At 36.1% G+C, this 16,551-nt stretch overlaps 2 protein-coding genes across 2 annotated transcripts; one reads left to right on the forward strand and one right to left on the reverse strand.

Moving 5' to 3' along the window:
* The first annotated feature begins 6,973 nt into the window (after positions 1–6,973).
* LOC113307912 (aluminum-activated malate transporter 2-like) lies at positions 6,974–9,411 on the forward strand. The gene is made up of 6 exons (XM_026556378.1): positions 6,974–7,167; positions 7,293–7,433; positions 7,574–7,837; positions 7,936–8,036; positions 8,449–8,592; positions 8,823–9,411. The coding sequence occupies exons 1-6, from the start codon at positions 7,122–7,124 to the stop codon at positions 9,015–9,017; spliced, it is 891 nt and encodes a 296-aa protein (XP_026412163.1). The 5' UTR covers positions 6,974–7,121; the 3' UTR covers positions 9,018–9,411.
* Positions 9,412–11,565: 2,154 nt separating this feature from the next.
* On the reverse strand, positions 11,566–14,842 carry LOC113307911 (enolase-like). The gene is made up of 11 exons (XM_026556376.1): positions 14,683–14,842; positions 14,479–14,542; positions 14,055–14,119; positions 13,900–13,947; positions 13,618–13,704; positions 13,454–13,534; positions 13,158–13,340; positions 12,506–12,916; positions 12,334–12,384; positions 12,113–12,253; positions 11,566–11,996 (listed from the first exon to the last, which is right to left on the reverse strand). The coding sequence occupies exons 1-11, from the start codon at positions 14,746–14,748 to the stop codon at positions 11,859–11,861; spliced, it is 1,335 nt and encodes a 444-aa protein (XP_026412161.1). The 5' UTR covers positions 14,749–14,842; the 3' UTR covers positions 11,566–11,858.
* Positions 14,843–16,551: the final 1,709 nt, after the last annotated feature.

Below are 16,551 nucleotides of genomic sequence, written 5' to 3' on the forward strand. Positions count from 1 at the left end.
AAGAACCTGATGAAGGAGTTTATTGAGATAAACAGAAGAGCCTTTGTTGAACTCATATCACTTGGTTGAAGAGAGTTGCTACCGAACAGATTTGTTGTTCCTTTACTGTTTGAAATACGAACCAAAGGAATTATTCACAGTACGTGACTTATTCATAAGTTGGAGGCGTGGGAATACAGACGAAACTAGGTGAACTATAGGTTTAGTTGATTGGTCTCAACTATACGAAGTTGTTTAGTTTTGTGTAGCGGCTTAATCTTGAGATTTTTCAATTCTGGACAAGGTCCCGGGGTTTTTCTGCATTTGCGGTTTCCTCGTTAACAAAATTTTGTTGTGTCATTTACTTTTATTTTCCGCAATTATAATTGTTGTTATTATAATTTAAAGTAAATTACACAAACGTTAATTCCTATTTACTTGATAACAATCCTATTGTGTTTGGTTAAGTCCGAACCTTTTATCAAGTAAACATACTTCGTTGTATTGTCTCGATCTCGTATCCGTATACGAATACACGAAGTCTGAACCGATTAGTTGTATTGTCTCGACTCAGTCCATAGACAATCACTTTCGGAGAAAGGACTTATAGGTAGGAAAAGTTTTAGCTTGAGGTATATTTGGGTACTCTCGCCTTTTCAGTCTCAATATTTCTATGTCCCTAATCTAACCTAATGGAGTTGACTCTAATAATCAAGCGTCTTCAAGTTTTGGAACTAAATTTGACAACCAAGCTTGACAATCCAACACTCGGTGGGTTCAACCGAGCAATGTTCCAATAGTTTTTCATACCAATACCAATTTTTTAACAAAATTACTAATACATTCAAATTAGCATGGACATTAAATTGTATTTAGTTGCAAGAACAACAAATAAAAGTTTAATATGACCAGAAATTTTTAATTAACATTATTATCCACACACTTTAAGGTTTTTATATTTCAAGAATGTTTTTTTAAATATGTACTTATAAGTACCTGATGAAGATTTAAAGACGAGTTTCAAATGTCCCACTAAGATTATTTTTTTCCTCAGAGTGTCAGTATGAGGACTGAAGAAAAATCTCATACTCTTAAGAATAACGAAGATATATTTTTAAATCTTTTAATATCATCGAATGCCCTTCAATATTGAAGACTCGAGAACAACAAAGACATCAGCGAGAACTTCATCAACAAAGGTACGTGAAGACTGATTCCTAATTCTTCATTATTTTTACTATTCTATCTTCTGAGACAATGATTTGGCTTTACTGTATAATAACTTACAAAGAACAAGTTTCGAGTTCAAGTGTGTACTTGACTAATCTTGAAACACGAACATAAGCAATGGATGTTCATAGGACTAGTCGCTTTTGAGGTTGAGAAAAAATCTTATTATTCAATAAACTATGTTTGTGAAAGAAGATCGTAGCAACAAGTTACATTCATATTCAAGAACTGATTTTCTTGTTTGCAAACTATGCAATTTCATGATGTTCCTGCAACTTGTGAATTTTCCCTTGTATGCACGATCTAATTTTTTAGTTCGCGAACTATGCACTTTTGGATATGTTCATGGGAATTCCAAACACTTCGAGTTTGTGAACCAAGTTTCTTAGTTTGGGCACTGGACAATTTTTTGGTGATATTAAAATCCAACTTAACTAGCTTGATGGTTTATGAACCATATTGGTTAATACGTGAGCTAACTTTTGTGCACAATCTTTAATCGACAAATACGCGGGTGAACATTCATCTTTGTATTACAAGGAAATTTTTTCAAAATAAGATGTTAAATTTTGTTGGGATCAAAGTAACTCGTAAATAACAAAACTTGTTCACGAACTTGTTTAAATTCAAGTACTAGTTGTTTAAACTTTAAGCAACTTTGCACGATTCATCATTATAAATAGATGACTCTTTGAAACTAAAAAACTCAATCCCTACACGATATGCATTATTTGGTGCTAGAGTCGTCCTCCAAAGACCTAGATTTCCTCGAGAAAAATAATTAGGTTACGACTTTGAAACCGTCACTTGGGATTCAGAAAGCCCGACCATTCTATTTTTTACTTGATAGATCTTTGTTATCTGAAATCTTATCATGATCATAACAGTTCTTTTTGTATTCTTAAAGTATGTCTCTTCGTATGCTATACCACCATTCAATAACTATCAATTAGGATAATCACAAAAAATGCATCGAAGTAAAGGAACACTTGTCCATCTACTGGAAATACATAGAGTGAACGAATGGGTCGTAATAGAGAAATTAGGAAACGCTTTACTCAAATCAAAAATTTCTGATAAACTACCGATCAAACAATCAAAAAAGCTGCAAACTCCTAAGAAATGCAATGTTAAGACTCATGATCTAGATAGCCTAATTTATGACACTGACCCCAGTTTGTGTATTCATACGTATATGCATTTTTATCTGAGCAGTTCACATTTTTCCCTTTACATTTCTTGTATAAACATGCTCTTCATCCGAGGGTCCATTTTCTTATACGGATGTTAAGACGTTGTGTTTGGGGTAGGTTACTTGTTGGGCCGACCGAGCGAGGCGAGTGAGGACCTTATATGATCACTTTTTTGTAAAATCTAAGTGATCAATTGACACAAAAAAATTGAAAATGATTAGGGCCGAAAATTCAAAAATGTCCCTCCGTCCAATTACTATAACTCCTTATGTATCATATTTTTTCAGGGATGTAATTGGAAAGAAAACTTTAATATAACATATCTAAAAATCCGTGTCTTTGAATTTTACAAATTTTATCTCGTTGAAAGGTTATAAAAAACTCTACGCAATGAGTACAAACAACAATATCAAATTTAGAGTTTTTACGAAAAATTCAAGGGGTTTATCCTTTTAGGCTCAATTTTTGAAAATTGAGTGCATAACAATTATACAAATCCCATCTTCAAATTCTTCTTCGATCGGCCCTCCCACCGTGTCAACTGTTGTACTAGTATTCTTGTATGGACACGCTGTGGATAGGGCCGCACAAAACGAACCAAAATTGTGAGCCGAAACCAGAACATGTTATTTTTGAACCGAACAAAACCGAATCTCAAAGTTGTATTTATGGTTGTTAGTTTTAGAAAAACAACGGTTTTTTGGGGACCATCCTTTTTTCGGGGGACCATTATTTTATTTTGGGTAAGACATTAGAAGTAAATTTAGGTCACCCCTTATCTAAATATTTATATTAATATCAAAATTACACATTTCAATTAAGTTAGTGTAATGATTAGTTGTATCATTAGGTTAACATAATTAGTGATTAGTGTGAAGATTAAATCAAAAAAAAAACTAAATAATTGAGAGAAGAGTGTTATCCTTTTGCAAAAAAACTAAAAAAAAAGTGTTTTTTGCGAAATAACCGAACTAAGGTTGGGTTGGGATATGTTTTTTGCAACTAACCGAACTACCTTAGTTCTGTGGGAAAATGTATTTTGCAACTAACCGAACTGTTGTTCAGTTGGGAAATACTTTGCGAAATAACTGAACTAAGGTTCGGTGGGAAAATATTTTTTGCAACTAACCGAACTATTAGGGTACGGTTGGGAAATGTTTCTTACAACCAACCGAACTATTGGGGTTCGGTTGGGAATTCTTTTTTGCGACGTAACTGAACTGATGTTCGGTTAGGTATTTTTGCGAAATAGCCAAACTGTTCTTCATGTTCATCATAAAGATGGAATTTAGATCAGTCACCTCTTTCTTTCGAATCTCAGCAAGGAGATGAATACTACTCAGATCCAGATGAATTTTACAGTTGACAATACATGCTCGAATCTTGATGTGCTCACTTCCTAATGATTCTACCAGTGAAGGTGAGGATCCGTCATCATCTTCATGAAAGAAGAAGTTAAAATAATATAAGAACCAGATGATGCAGGTAACTATGATTGATTAAATTAGTTCTGAATGTGTAGTTTTTGGAAAATGTATAGAACCAACATTAACCAATATTAGTGAATTTGATACAGTAGGGTCAGAATCCAATTCAAATTTAGCAAAGAAGAAAAACAAAGAGTAATTTTACAAGCTAGCGGGGAGGAGATGTAGTCTGGCAAGCTAATGGGGCAACAGCACTAACTTGATACAATAATTCTGGCACTCACCACCTGCACATACAACCAAGAAACGGGTGGTTTGGCTAGCTTCGAAGAACCCATTGATCTAGTTATTTTTTCTTCTCTTATGTAATAAAAAAGGCTGAATTTTATGGAAACAAGTGATGCTTTATTCCAAGACATTCAGAAATTTATCAACCAATCCTTCGTATTTCTTGTTAATAAGATTTCTAAAACAATAATTTGATGGCCCTTAAGCAAAAAAAAATTGTTCAGCTATGTTTTCAGGGGCTATTGGAAACGTAGACCTTTGCCCAGATAAACCTATTAAACTACTACTACTTCAAACGCGCCACAACCCTTTGGTTTGAAGCTACATGACACAAAAATATAGAAATTCTGATAAGTGCGCACAGACATTAGAAAGAATCCCTATATCAGTTTTTGATAGACAGCAAATCTAATGACACCCATAATTACGCATAAAAAGAAAGGCATATCAAGATCAAACACTATTCATCATAATTGGGTTTCTTTGTGCAACTGACAGTCATCTACTTTATAAGCTTTTGACTATTAAGCACACTGGAAATAGTGGTCACCCAATGGGGTAAGCCTAATGCACCAACAGTTCTCATAGGCTCAACTTAAGAAATCATCTCGGCAGAACTTACCAAATACAATGCGCCTATTTTCTTCATAATCACTAACATTTGTAGTTCATAACTAGCACGGCAACAATCTATAAAATAAATTTGTAAAGCTTCGAAATTTAGGTAAGTTCCCCTCACAAAAACACGCATTCACCATCTCATCTATATACGTTTTTTTCACATGCAATTATTCTAACAATTAAGATTCACAAACTTAGCAGTTGAATTCTTGTCAAAAAAAAAAACATTTAGCAATTGGACATCGTTTTCTTTCAAGCAGCAAATCAAATTGTTATTGTAATGCAACCAAATAAGGATCTAATCATGATTAACCCGAAGAATTAGCATAAGAGAAGGTTCGGTTCATTACCGTAGTTAGATTGAAGGAGAGTGTAATATGCTAGTAGGATTTGAGTCCTGTCTCGACTAAATTCTCTATAGATTAAAGTATCTCAATTGAAACCCTAATGACGAAGATGAAAACCAACCTAATTTATCATCAATTGAGCCACCATCTTCATCAATACAACCTCAAATTAGGTCACTGAAATTTCTCAATTTCAATCTAAAGAGGGGAATTAACTTGAAAGAGTAAATAAATCTGGTTGCCGCGACGGTGATGGTGGTAATGGTGCGGCGAGGTGGAGGTGACGTTTCTCTGTTGGAGTATGTCTGTTGAGTTTGGGGACGAGAGTTCCTCTGTGAGTTTGGGGACGAAGGAGAAAAAACAATGAAGGAGAAGGAAAAAAAAAAGATGTTGCCAGGATTCGAACCCGCGACTGTTAACTCAGTTTGACAAAAAATCTAACTACGAAAGGATATTTTTGGTTTTTCAGCACGGATACTTCTCAATCTTTTCGTGGTAATTGATCACTTAGATTTACATAAAAAATGGTCATATAAAGGTCCTTCCTCGCTTCGCTCTGTCGGTCCAATTAGATTAATTTAAATTTAAATTAAAGTAAAGGGTAAATATGTATTTACCTAACTTTAGGACACCCCTTATAAGTATAAGGAGGTTGGCTTAATAAGATCATGGTCCCAAAAAAATCATCGTCCCTGAAAAATGGTTCTAGAAAAATGACATTCTTGGGTTTACCCAAAACCGTAGTACTAATAAGCCCAGTTTAGTTGGAGTTGGTTCAATGTGGCTATTGCCTAAAGTCCTTGTTGTAAAAGGTTCAATGTGGCTATTGCCTAAAGTCCTTGTTGTAAAAGAAAGAGTTGGAGAGAAGGGTGATTCTGTGAGTTTTTGCAAATTTTAATTGACCGATAGTTGCTGAATTATTATTGCACTAAGTGTTGTTCTCGTAGGTTTTGGTGTATGCATTGACTTGTAATTGACTTATTTATTTGTAGATTTTAGAGATTAAAACAGATATGGATTGTTATCGTCGGTTTACCAGAAGCAGGCAGTGGAGATTGTTTTTGAAATACAGTGGTTCTCTATGAACCGAGAAAAAAAAACATGACAAAACCGCCACTCACAATTTTTATTTCAACTATCAATTGTAATTGTGCATAAAAATTATATTTCATCATCAATAAAAACCATTCTTTGGGTAAAACTTCTTTGTTTCTTCAATTTGCTTTTCTAACAGCTGGATCATCCAAAAAAAAAAAACATTATGAAATTGAAAGTAGAAACAAAATCCAAAGGAAGCTTCAGAAATCTCACCAAATTAGAGCAGGAACACAACAAATTTTTACAAGAGGATGTAAGAAAAGATACAGATGATGTTAAATTCAGTCTTCCAGTTCCACCAATATCAGCAGCAAGGATAATTTCTACGTCTTACTAATCCATCAAACTTCAATAGATTTTGTAGAATTTTCACATGTAATAGGTTGGTATTACCCAAAGCTACTTCTGATATGTTCCACTCTGCATCAGTTACGTTCATTCTTGATGGGTTTGTTTGGAGTTGTTTTTAAATCAGACATCCAATTTTTGGACTTTGTAGCCATTGAATTGAGAACAACTTCCACTAGATGCATTATAAGCAAGAAATATATGTCATTGTTATAAAACATAAGGTTTTAAGAGTATCCACATGGGTCAAACTCAAATATAACAGTATTTATTATTAGTTTTATGTATTTCCTTCTTATAAATTCATGGCTCAAATCTCTTGTCATCCATGTTCTCATCCCTTTCAATTTTTCTCGCTCTAACTATCGATCATTTATCTCTCTATTTTTTTACAGACTTTTGCCCTACTCATACTCTTGTATGGATATTGATGAATCAGCTGTCAGGAAGAGTGGTGGGTTTTTCGGACGCGGGTGTTGGTGCCTCAAGGCATTACCTGGGAGATCCATAGACAATATGGTTGACTTTGCACACAAGGTCGAGAAGATTGGAAAGGATGACCCATCTATGGTGGCTTTGGCTCCTCTACTATGTCCGCTATCTTAACAGTGGTAGTCGTCTTCGAATTTAGTGTTGGTAAGTTTAGCAGTACTCTGTATAATATTTTTGCAGTCGTCTTCATATTATCGTTCAGAGAACCATCAAATGATTGTTTTGGTGTTTTGGCTTGATAACTAGAAACAATAAACACATTTTTGCAGGGGCTAAATTGGGTAAAGGATTTAATCGAGCGCTGGCAACATTTTTAGCTGGTGCCTTAGGATTTGGTGCTCATCACTTGGCAACTCTAGCCGGAGACAAAGGGCACCCTGCAATTCTTTGGTTGTTTATCTTCCTTCTAGGTAAGGCCACCTGAGAACAAAACAAACTTTGTGGTAGAAAAACTCGTGAGATTTTTTATTTTGTAACTAATGATCTTTTATGAATTTATAGCATTTATATATGGTAACCTTTTTCTTTCATTTATTGATTATTTTGGCAGCGGTTGTAGCATTGTTTATCCGCTTCTTTCCAGGGATCAAAGCACGATATGATTATGGGGTATTGATGTTTATACTAACATTTTGTTTGGTATCGGTATCTGGTTATCGAGAAGATGAGATCTTAGAACTTGCACACAAAAGGGTATCAACTATTGCTATAGGTTGTTTAACGTGTGTGATCTTTGTGTTCCCTGTATGGGCTGGTCTTGACTTACACAAACTGATTGCTCGCAACATAGAAAAGCAAGCAGATTTCTTACAAGGTTTGTGACTGCTGTGTTGATTATCTTATTAACCAGCTAATAAATGCATTTATTAGTTTGATCTGTAATCTTAATTACCAACAGTAATTATTCTACAGGATTTGGAGAACTATATTTCGGAACAAAGAGGGACATGGATATGTCATGGCTTCATGGATACAGAAGTGTTTTGAATTCTATGACAGCTGAAGAAGCAATGGTGAGGAAAATATCTTTTAAGTGTTCATCTCTTTTATTAAGCCCATCCTTTCAAATGATTTGACCATCTACAGTAAATTTCAATAAGTTTAGTGGCTTACATGTACCAGACACTTGTAATTAACTATAATATTTTGCAATAAGTCAATAAGTTTAGTGGCTGTAGCACAGTACCAGACGTCTACTAATCTACCAACAGTGTAAGCTCATAATTAAATATGAATTTTGATGTGCAGTTAGATTCCGTCTGTTGTTTTCTTATTCAGAACTTCGTTTAGTTTGTCGACATTACCAAAATTGAATATTTTCATTGTACAAATGGATTATTTGCTATTCAGTGATCAATATCTACATTCTGAAATAAACCTTGAGTTCTGAAAGATATGCTTTTCTTGGTGTAATTTATTTTGTAGGCAAATTTTGCTAGATGGGAGCCAGCTCATGGAAAATTCAGATTTGGCCACCCATGGAAGCCATATTTGAAAATTAGCGGAATGACTCGGCAATGTGCATACAGGCTGGAAGCACTAAGCAACAGCATCACCTCTGAAATGAAAGTATGTTCAGGCAAATCTTTCTCCTATTGTTCATGTCCATGTATGTCATCTTGATTTGTAGGTTTAATAGCTGGCGCTTTGGTGTATACGACTCTACTGCCTATTACTTGCATCATTTTGTATTTCAAAGACTCTGTTATATATTTTCTGTGGTGCACTGTATTTCTCCCTAGGGTAGACCAGCATTCATTTATCAGCTTCCTTAACCGATTTGTGCTATCCACTTGCAGGAGCCATCGGAGTTCAAGAAGATAATTACACTGTCATGCATGAAAATAAGCGTTGAGTTAGTTAAAGCTTTGCAGGAAATTTCCATGGCAATCAAGAATATGACATACCCATTTACAGTTTCCACACATATCGTGAATGCTAAAACTTCTGCTGAGGATCTGCACAGAGCCTTAGAAGCCATTTACACTGGATAACACTAACATCTTGGAGGATGTCATGCCAGCAGCCTCAGTCACTTCTTTACTACTTGAGATTATTGAATGTACAAAAAACATTGCAGAGTCTGTAAAGGTGCTTGCTTGCTTGGCAAAGTTTAAAGGTGCAGATCTCGCCATTTTGCCAGAGAAACAAACAAGAAGATTGCTTCGCAGTGGAAACATAAAACCACATCATGCCGAAAATGATTCAACTCATGCTTTAATTATTGAGTATGCACCTTCAGCTATGGTGGAGTGATAAAATATTGTATGAGCCAGTTAGCGCGAAACTGAGGTGAAATTTGTTACATTTCAGTAAAAATATCAATATATGTTTTGTTTCTTGGTGATGAAAGTGAAAAGGGGTCAATTGTGGATCCTAGCTTTTAGTGTAAAGGAAGAATTACAATCTGAGTCTAACTTATAGATGAAAGCACCAATCTATATAACAATTTGTTCAATCTTCAATAATTGCAAGAGCATTAAGTTTCTCTCTTGGGGTTTTCATTACATGATCAAGTAACTTGATACAACAAGTAAGCAGAGAGCAATACGCTTCACTTTCATTTGGATGTGACAGGACAGCATTTCATGTTTCTTGTTTGCCCTCACATTTCACTTTACCTCGATTTGTGTTGTAGACCAAAAAGAAAAGCATTCTCAAAACAGAAATCCTCACCAAGTTGGTTTCATTTGGTACATAAAAGTCTTTGCTGAATCACATGCACAAATTTGTTACTCCATTTTTCAGTAAATGAGTCTGATCAAGAAGTACCACTACTTATCACATGACTATCAATTCCCAAAGGCCAAAGGGGCATGAGCTTCTCCTTTAAGCTTATATACACACACAATTGCAGTGTCTCTCCACACACTAGGCTTAAACAGTTCTGGGAGTTAGAATTCAATTGATCAAAATTTGCTGGTTTCTCTTGAAAGATAACAAAATGTCTGGAAGCGACTCACCAAAAGTTACTTGGACGATCAAGGAAGACCAGATACTGGAAACTGCATTTTTCATGCATGATGAGAACTCACCTAAACGCTGGGAAAAGATTGCAAAAGATGTGGGTGGGAAGAAAACTGTGGAAGATGTCAAGAAACGCTACATGGTCCTCCAAGATGCTATCGATTCTATTGAATCAGGGGAAAACTTTAAGATAGTGTATGAGGAGGATAATGAGGGAGACAAGAAGAAGAAAGGGAGCAAGAAGTAGTAGCTGAGCTGATGATTAGTAGTACTGTGGAGCCGTGGAGGTGCATTACTAGTAGTAACTAGTTAAGAAGCTTGGTAATATGTATCGGCCACGAAAGTAATGATAAATAAAGATGGAAGGAAAGAAATAGTCTTTCTGTTCCCATTAGTGTTATGATTTAGGCCTACTTGTTCATTGTACTGATTACTTCTTAGTCGTCTAAAGGAGTGATTTAGCGTAACAATGATATGAAATTCAGTACTAAGTATATCTATATGTTAATCACTTGAGTTTGTCAGATTGTGTGTTTTTCACCATTTTTGTTTTATCAGTCTTGAATCTCCAACATGAACCAGTAGTGCAACATAAACCTGTACAGAAAACCATTAAACCGAACATTTACAGGTTTTTTGTTACTGATAGAAGAGATAAAAATCATCAGGCCGGCTTGTAATGTCACCGGGTGTTTCCTGTGTCTGTCCTTCAAAATTAAACCAAAAGGGGTAGTAGTTCACTATTCTGAACCAGGTCAAATAGTGTTGACTAGCTAAGTGTTGATATCTTTTGCACTTGCAACTATCTAGGTTAACATTCATGCTTTTCATCAATCAATCACCTGCACAAATTGTTATGAGAAAGAGAACTGTTTCTCACTGTCATTATTGTTTCCCATGTACGAATACATATGCTTGTTACATGACTAACTGTTCCAACTTCCTAATTGTGTCTATCAAACTTTGACTGTATTTTACTGCAAACAAAAAGGCCCTCAGTGAATTCCCTAATGTCATTTGGATGGACTGTAAGTTTGTTGCATTTGGTACATTCACGGTAGACTCATGCTTGATATACAGGAAAAGAAAACAGAACTAAAACCGTTCCCCAAATGCATGTTACAGTACTTCCATGACCCAATTGGTGGCGACAGATCTGCTCACGAAGCTAAGACACAATCCGAGTTTCTTCTCTCTGAAGGCGACGACAAACCTCTTCCTCTCAAAATCAAAGATCTTAGCATCAAAGACTAGGAAGTGGGTGATGCAGTAGTACTGATCTAGGTTTAGGTGAATGATCTTAGCATCAAAGACTAGGAAGTGGGTGATGCAGTAGTACTGATCTAGGTTTAGGTGAATGCTGGCTAGTACCTTTAAATCGAATAAAAATGGAAGGAAGGAAATAGTCAATTCTCTTCTATTAGTTTTCAATTAAGACAGCACAGTAATCACTGTACTAAAACTTTGTTATATTCTAAATAGATGAATACTGTTGGCGTTAGATTTAGCTAAATTTCTTTTGTTTTGTCAATTTATCATAATTTGAAACCAAACAATGCCACAATAAAACAAGAAGATCAAATAAACACTGCAAAAATCACTGCTATAGAAGACTTTCTGTTTCATAAAACCCCATCTCAATCTTCATAACTTCAAAGCTAAAAGTTGAAAAGAAACCATAAAAAGGATTGAACTTAAAACCATAAGTGGGAAATATCAGTGTTGCTAACTCTGCAAACAAAACTTCAATAACAGATTATTGAATTAAGGTTTTTCTCTTTCCCTCCCTAATTATAAAACTTATTCACCACTCTTTTTTTTTCTGGGGCAATGCAAAATGATCTCTGATCTGTGATCTGATTCATAACCTAGTAAGGCTCGACTGGTGTGCGGAAGTTGTGTCCGGCATAGATTGCTTCTGAACCCAACTCCTCTTCAATTCTCAACAACTGGTTGTACTTGGCAAGACGCTCAGACCTGCATGGAGCTCCAGTCTTGATTTGGCCCTGGTTTAAGAAAAACGACAACATCAGAAGAGTTCCAACTCAGAATTAGCGAATCTTGTAGTTAACCAGTAGAACTTATACTAAAAAACAGCTCGAGTTAGGACTGAAAAATTTACCGTGGCTAGCCCAACAGCAAGATCAGCAATGAAAGTGTCCTCGGTTTCTCCACTGCGATGGCTGGTCATAACTCCCCATCCAGCTTTCTTGGACATCCTCACGGCTTCAATGCTCTCGGTCACTGATCCAATTTGGTTAACCTGTAGAATGAGAGGGTTCATAAGAAAGAGTCTCACGTAATTCAGGCCATAACATTACGAAAACAAAACTGATGTTTTACCTTAAGAAGGAGGGCATTGCATGACTTCTCTTTGATTGCTTTCTCAACTCTCTGCAAAACGTCAATTTATTTACTTCCGAAAGATGAAGAAATCAAGGAAAGTAATCACATTTCTATCTCTTTCTTCTTCTTCATTCCATTCTTAGATACCCATAGTTGCTAGATTACTAACCTTTGGGTTGGTGACCAAGAGATCATCTCCGACAATCTGTACTTTGTCTCCGCATTCAGCAGTCATCTTGGCGTAGTGTTCCCAGTCATCCTGGTCAAAGGGGTCTTCAATAGATACAATTGGGTACTCAGCGGCAAATGATTTGTACAGATCCTTCAATTTCTCACCGGAGATCTTTGCTGCTCCGTTGTTGTTCTCTTCTTTGAAGTTCAAGTCATAGGTTTTGTCTGATCCGTAAAACTCTGAGGCAGCAACATCCATTCCGATGACAACTTCTTTAGTGTAGCCAGCTTTAGCAATAGCAGTCTTAAGCAACTCAAGTCCTTCCTTGTTCTCTTGGATGTTGGGAGCAAAGCCACCTTCATCACCAACATTGGTTGCATCTTGACCGTACTTCTTCTTGATGACGGACTGCAAACAAGATGGTCTATTAGGTTAGGCAGTGAATTAGACAATATAAGCCACCATATGATTTAAGTTCAGATTTCCCTGTTCTCTTAGTCATGTCTATTTAATCAGAAAAAATAGTAGGCACATGTACAAAGAAACAAGAAACCATGACAAAATGATAAAGATATGCATATAAAAATGAAGTACCACCAACATAATCAGTTCAATAAGCAGGAAATAGATGAAATAGTTTGGTATGAACCTTCAAATTGTGGTATACTTCAACTCCCATTTTCATTGCCTCCTTGAAGGATTTGGCTCCAACGGGAAGGATCATGAACTCTTGCATTGCAAGCTTGTTTCCTGCGTGCGATCCTCCATTAATAACATTGAAAGCAGGAACTGGAAGTACCAAGTTCTTGTTACCAGCAAGGTTGGCAATATGCTGCAGAAAAAGAACAAAATCATATTAAACCTGCTACAGAAATAGGAATTAATTCATTTTTACATTCATGACAACATAATGATAATACATATTTATCAAGGTTGTTATTATACCTTGTAAAGGGGAATGTCCAAAACACTGGCTCCAGCTTTGCAAACGGCAAGAGACACTGCTAGGATAGCATTGGCTCCAAGCTGTAAAACAACAAACATGAACCATCAACAAATGCTTTTGATGAAGTTACAGAGTTAAACCACGGTATTCTTCTGTCAAATACCTTTTGCTTGCACCAACCCCACTCGTTGGTAGTTCCGTCAAGTTCTCGCACCATGAAGTTATCAATTTCGGTTTGTTGTGTTGGGTCCTGCATAGACAAAAGATGAGTTCAGATACAAATTTACACTCTAAATAGGAGACATTGTACTGGCAATTTCGTCTGAGTTTTAACAAGGCTTTCTATCGAAGAAATAGTACAGGAATTTGAACATCAAATAATTAATTTCTTCAAACATATAAAAAAGCTAACTGATTACAATTAAAGTCCAAGGACGATATATACCTTTCCGATCAATGCAGGCCCAATGATGGAGTTAACATTGTCAACAGCCTACACAAGAAAAGAACAAAACACCGTAATCAGTACAACTTCCCATAATGTAATTTACACAAGAAACTTCAGAATTTTAAAGCGATTTTCAAAATTAACCAACAAACCTTGGAAACTCCCTTTCCTAGGTATTCTGAACCTCCATCACGTAGTTCAAGAGCTTCGTAAACACCTAAACATCAAAAATCAATCACATTAATAACCTTAAATTGAACATTACATCCCAAATCACAATCATACATGCAGCTCAATGAACTCCTCAATTTCCAGTCAACACTCTTGAGTATTAAAACTAAATCTCTTTTCCTTAAGATCTATATTCATAATCAACGGACTCAAAAACACGCATCTAAATCTACTAATCACACAATTTCAAACCTAATTTTCTCCAAATCCAATAATTTTTATTAATCAAAATCTACCTAACAAGATCCATAAATTTAAAGGTAAAATTGAAAGGAAAAAGTAAGATTGACAAAAAAAAACAATTGATTAAATTGAATCAAACATAAATCCGAGCTTAATTCTTACCAGTAGATGCACCACTTGGAACAGCGGCTCTGGCGAAAGTTCCATTGGATAGTTTAATATCAACCTACACATCAATCAATCAACAAATCAAAATCCAAGTATCAAATATCTATAAAAAAATCAAACCTCAAAAAAAAGAAAAACTATCGGAATCATCGAAAACAATTTTAAGATCTAAAATAGAAGATATCGAAAAACACGAACCTCAACGGTTGGGTTACCACGACTATCAAAGATCTGACGAGCCTTGATGCATTGGATTGTAGCCATGACTGTTTAAAGAGAGATCGAAGATGAAGATTGAGAAGTTTTCTGAGAGAGTGTTCAAAGCAGTTAGAGACAAGTGATTGGTTTTTCTGAGAACCAAAACCACATCCTATTTGTAATGTAAAGTGAGTTGTTTAACACCGTTGGATCTAATCATAAACCACCACGACAAGTCTAGATTTTATCGCCGCTTGTTTTACTTACCTTTTTTTACTGTTTTTCTTGGTAATCAAGAACAAAAGGTTAGTTTGGTAAAGATTTGGGACTTGCGAGTGAATTAATCACGTGACGCTTACGTGGTTAGGTGATTACACGTGTAGTGGCATCATTAGATTATATCGGAATATTCGAGTGGCGTACTAGAATTGTTTTCGACTTATTTACGGGAGTGTCATTGAGGGAGTGTTTGTTTGGTGGTGTGCTCATTATGACCACACGATGGGGTCTTGAAACTTTTGGCCAAATTAGACGGATCTGGAATTTGAGATCGATTATTCCCGGAACAGGTGGATCTTGGTCCATGAGGGGAATATTACCAAGTCGACCGTGCTTCCCAACTCGCTGGCCACTTCCTAGTTAGAGCTAGCACTATGGAGAGGGATAGTCCCTCAAAATCCAAAATTATCATGTACTATGGTCTCCCAGATTCTGTGTAGGGAAGGGAAATCGTACGCGTACTGAGTACCCATTTATTTTTCACTTTACGAGTGCTGAGTACTCGTATTTTTTTTTGGTTTATAAACTTCCCATTTTCACTCCTTTTTTTACTAAAACTCGTATTTTTTGCCTATTTGAGTTTTTTTACTCTAAAATATTTTTTTACCTAAATAAATATTATACCATGAAAAAAAACGCGTACTAAGTACCCGTCTGGCACTATTCATACGGATACTGAATACGCGTCTAGTGTAAGGAAGGGATGAGGAGGCACCATAGCAAGTTGCCTTTCAAGTGCCATCCCTTCCCTACATTTGAGTTCTTAGGCTGAGTGTAGTGGAGTGACAGAAGGGACGATAGCGCCAGGTGGTAGTGGCCGAAGATCTAATTCAAAAAGCTTGATTTTCTCTCTACTCGAAAGCAGGGAACGTTAGCGGGGATTTAAACCTAGGCGAGGAGACAGTCATCGCCAGAATAAAAAAATAAAAAATGAGGAAAGAGTTCTCACTTTTAAAAATTTAGCGAGGTCACAATCCTCTCTCTTATTTAAAAGACGGTTTCTTTGGGCCTTAATTGCCTTTGTCTTGATTTTTATGTATTCAGACTAGAGCTGGCAAACGGGCGGGCCGGGGCTGGCTTGTTACGGGTTACACGGGTTCGGGTTAACACGGGTCAAAACCCGCGGGTTGATATTCTTCACGGGTGGTCATTTCACCAACCCGCACCCGTAACGGGTAAAACCTGCGGGTTCACGGGTTAGCTGGTTTCTGCTTAGTTTCCTCTGATTTCTGGATTATTTCCGGCCACATTCAGGCCATCAAAAACTCTTGCTCCTCCAACCTAATATTCATCTAATTCATTTGACATTTCCATTCAATTCAATCAACAGATTACAGATTCAACAGTCAGTGACTCGGTGTCGCACCGAAATTAAAAAACTTAATGAAAGAATCAAGAAAATTGCAAAACTTAATAATAATTTGACACTAGTTTTGCATCATGAGAGGAACACAGAGTCACAGATACACAGTATGCTATTGCTAATCATTATAGTTTAGTACTCAACTACTCATCAGTCAGTTCATGATATCTTCAAAAAAGGAAAAAAAAACCTTCGAAACCGTAGTAATACCATTGTTTGTAACTTTG

Source organism: Papaver somniferum, chromosome 9 (genome assembly GCF_003573695.1).
Source record: "Papaver somniferum cultivar HN1 chromosome 9, ASM357369v1, whole genome shotgun sequence".
In the NCBI taxonomy this organism is placed as follows: Eukaryota; Viridiplantae; Streptophyta; class Magnoliopsida; order Ranunculales; family Papaveraceae; genus Papaver; species Papaver somniferum.

What these genes read in the sequence shown, in the direction of transcription:
- LOC113307912 (XM_026556378.1), top strand. Translation starts at nt 7,122, where the DNA reads ATGTCCGCTATCTTAACAGTGGTAGTCGTCTTCGAATTTAGTGTTG. An exon ending in TGACAGCTGAAGAAGCAATG is followed by an intron (nt 8,037 to 8,448) that starts GTGAGGAAAATA and finishes TTTATTTTGTAG; the next exon opens with GCAAATTTTGCTAGATGGGA. An exon ending in GCATCACCTCTGAAATGAAA is followed by an intron (nt 8,593 to 8,822) that starts GTATGTTCAGGC and finishes ATCCACTTGCAG; the next exon opens with GAGCCATCGGAGTTCAAGAA.
- LOC113307911 (XM_026556376.1), bottom strand. Translation starts at nt 14,748, where the DNA reads ATGGCTACAATCCAATGCATCAAGGCTCGTCAGATCTTTGATAGTCGT. An exon ending in GGGGTTGGTGCAAGCAAAAG is followed by an intron (nt 13,535 to 13,617) that starts GTATTTGACAGA and finishes GTTGTTTTACAG; the next exon opens with CTTGGAGCCAATGCTATCCT. An exon ending in TGGACATTCCCCTTTACAAG is followed by an intron (nt 13,341 to 13,453) that starts GTATAATAACAA and finishes CTTTTTCTGCAG; the next exon opens with CATATTGCCAACCTTGCTGG.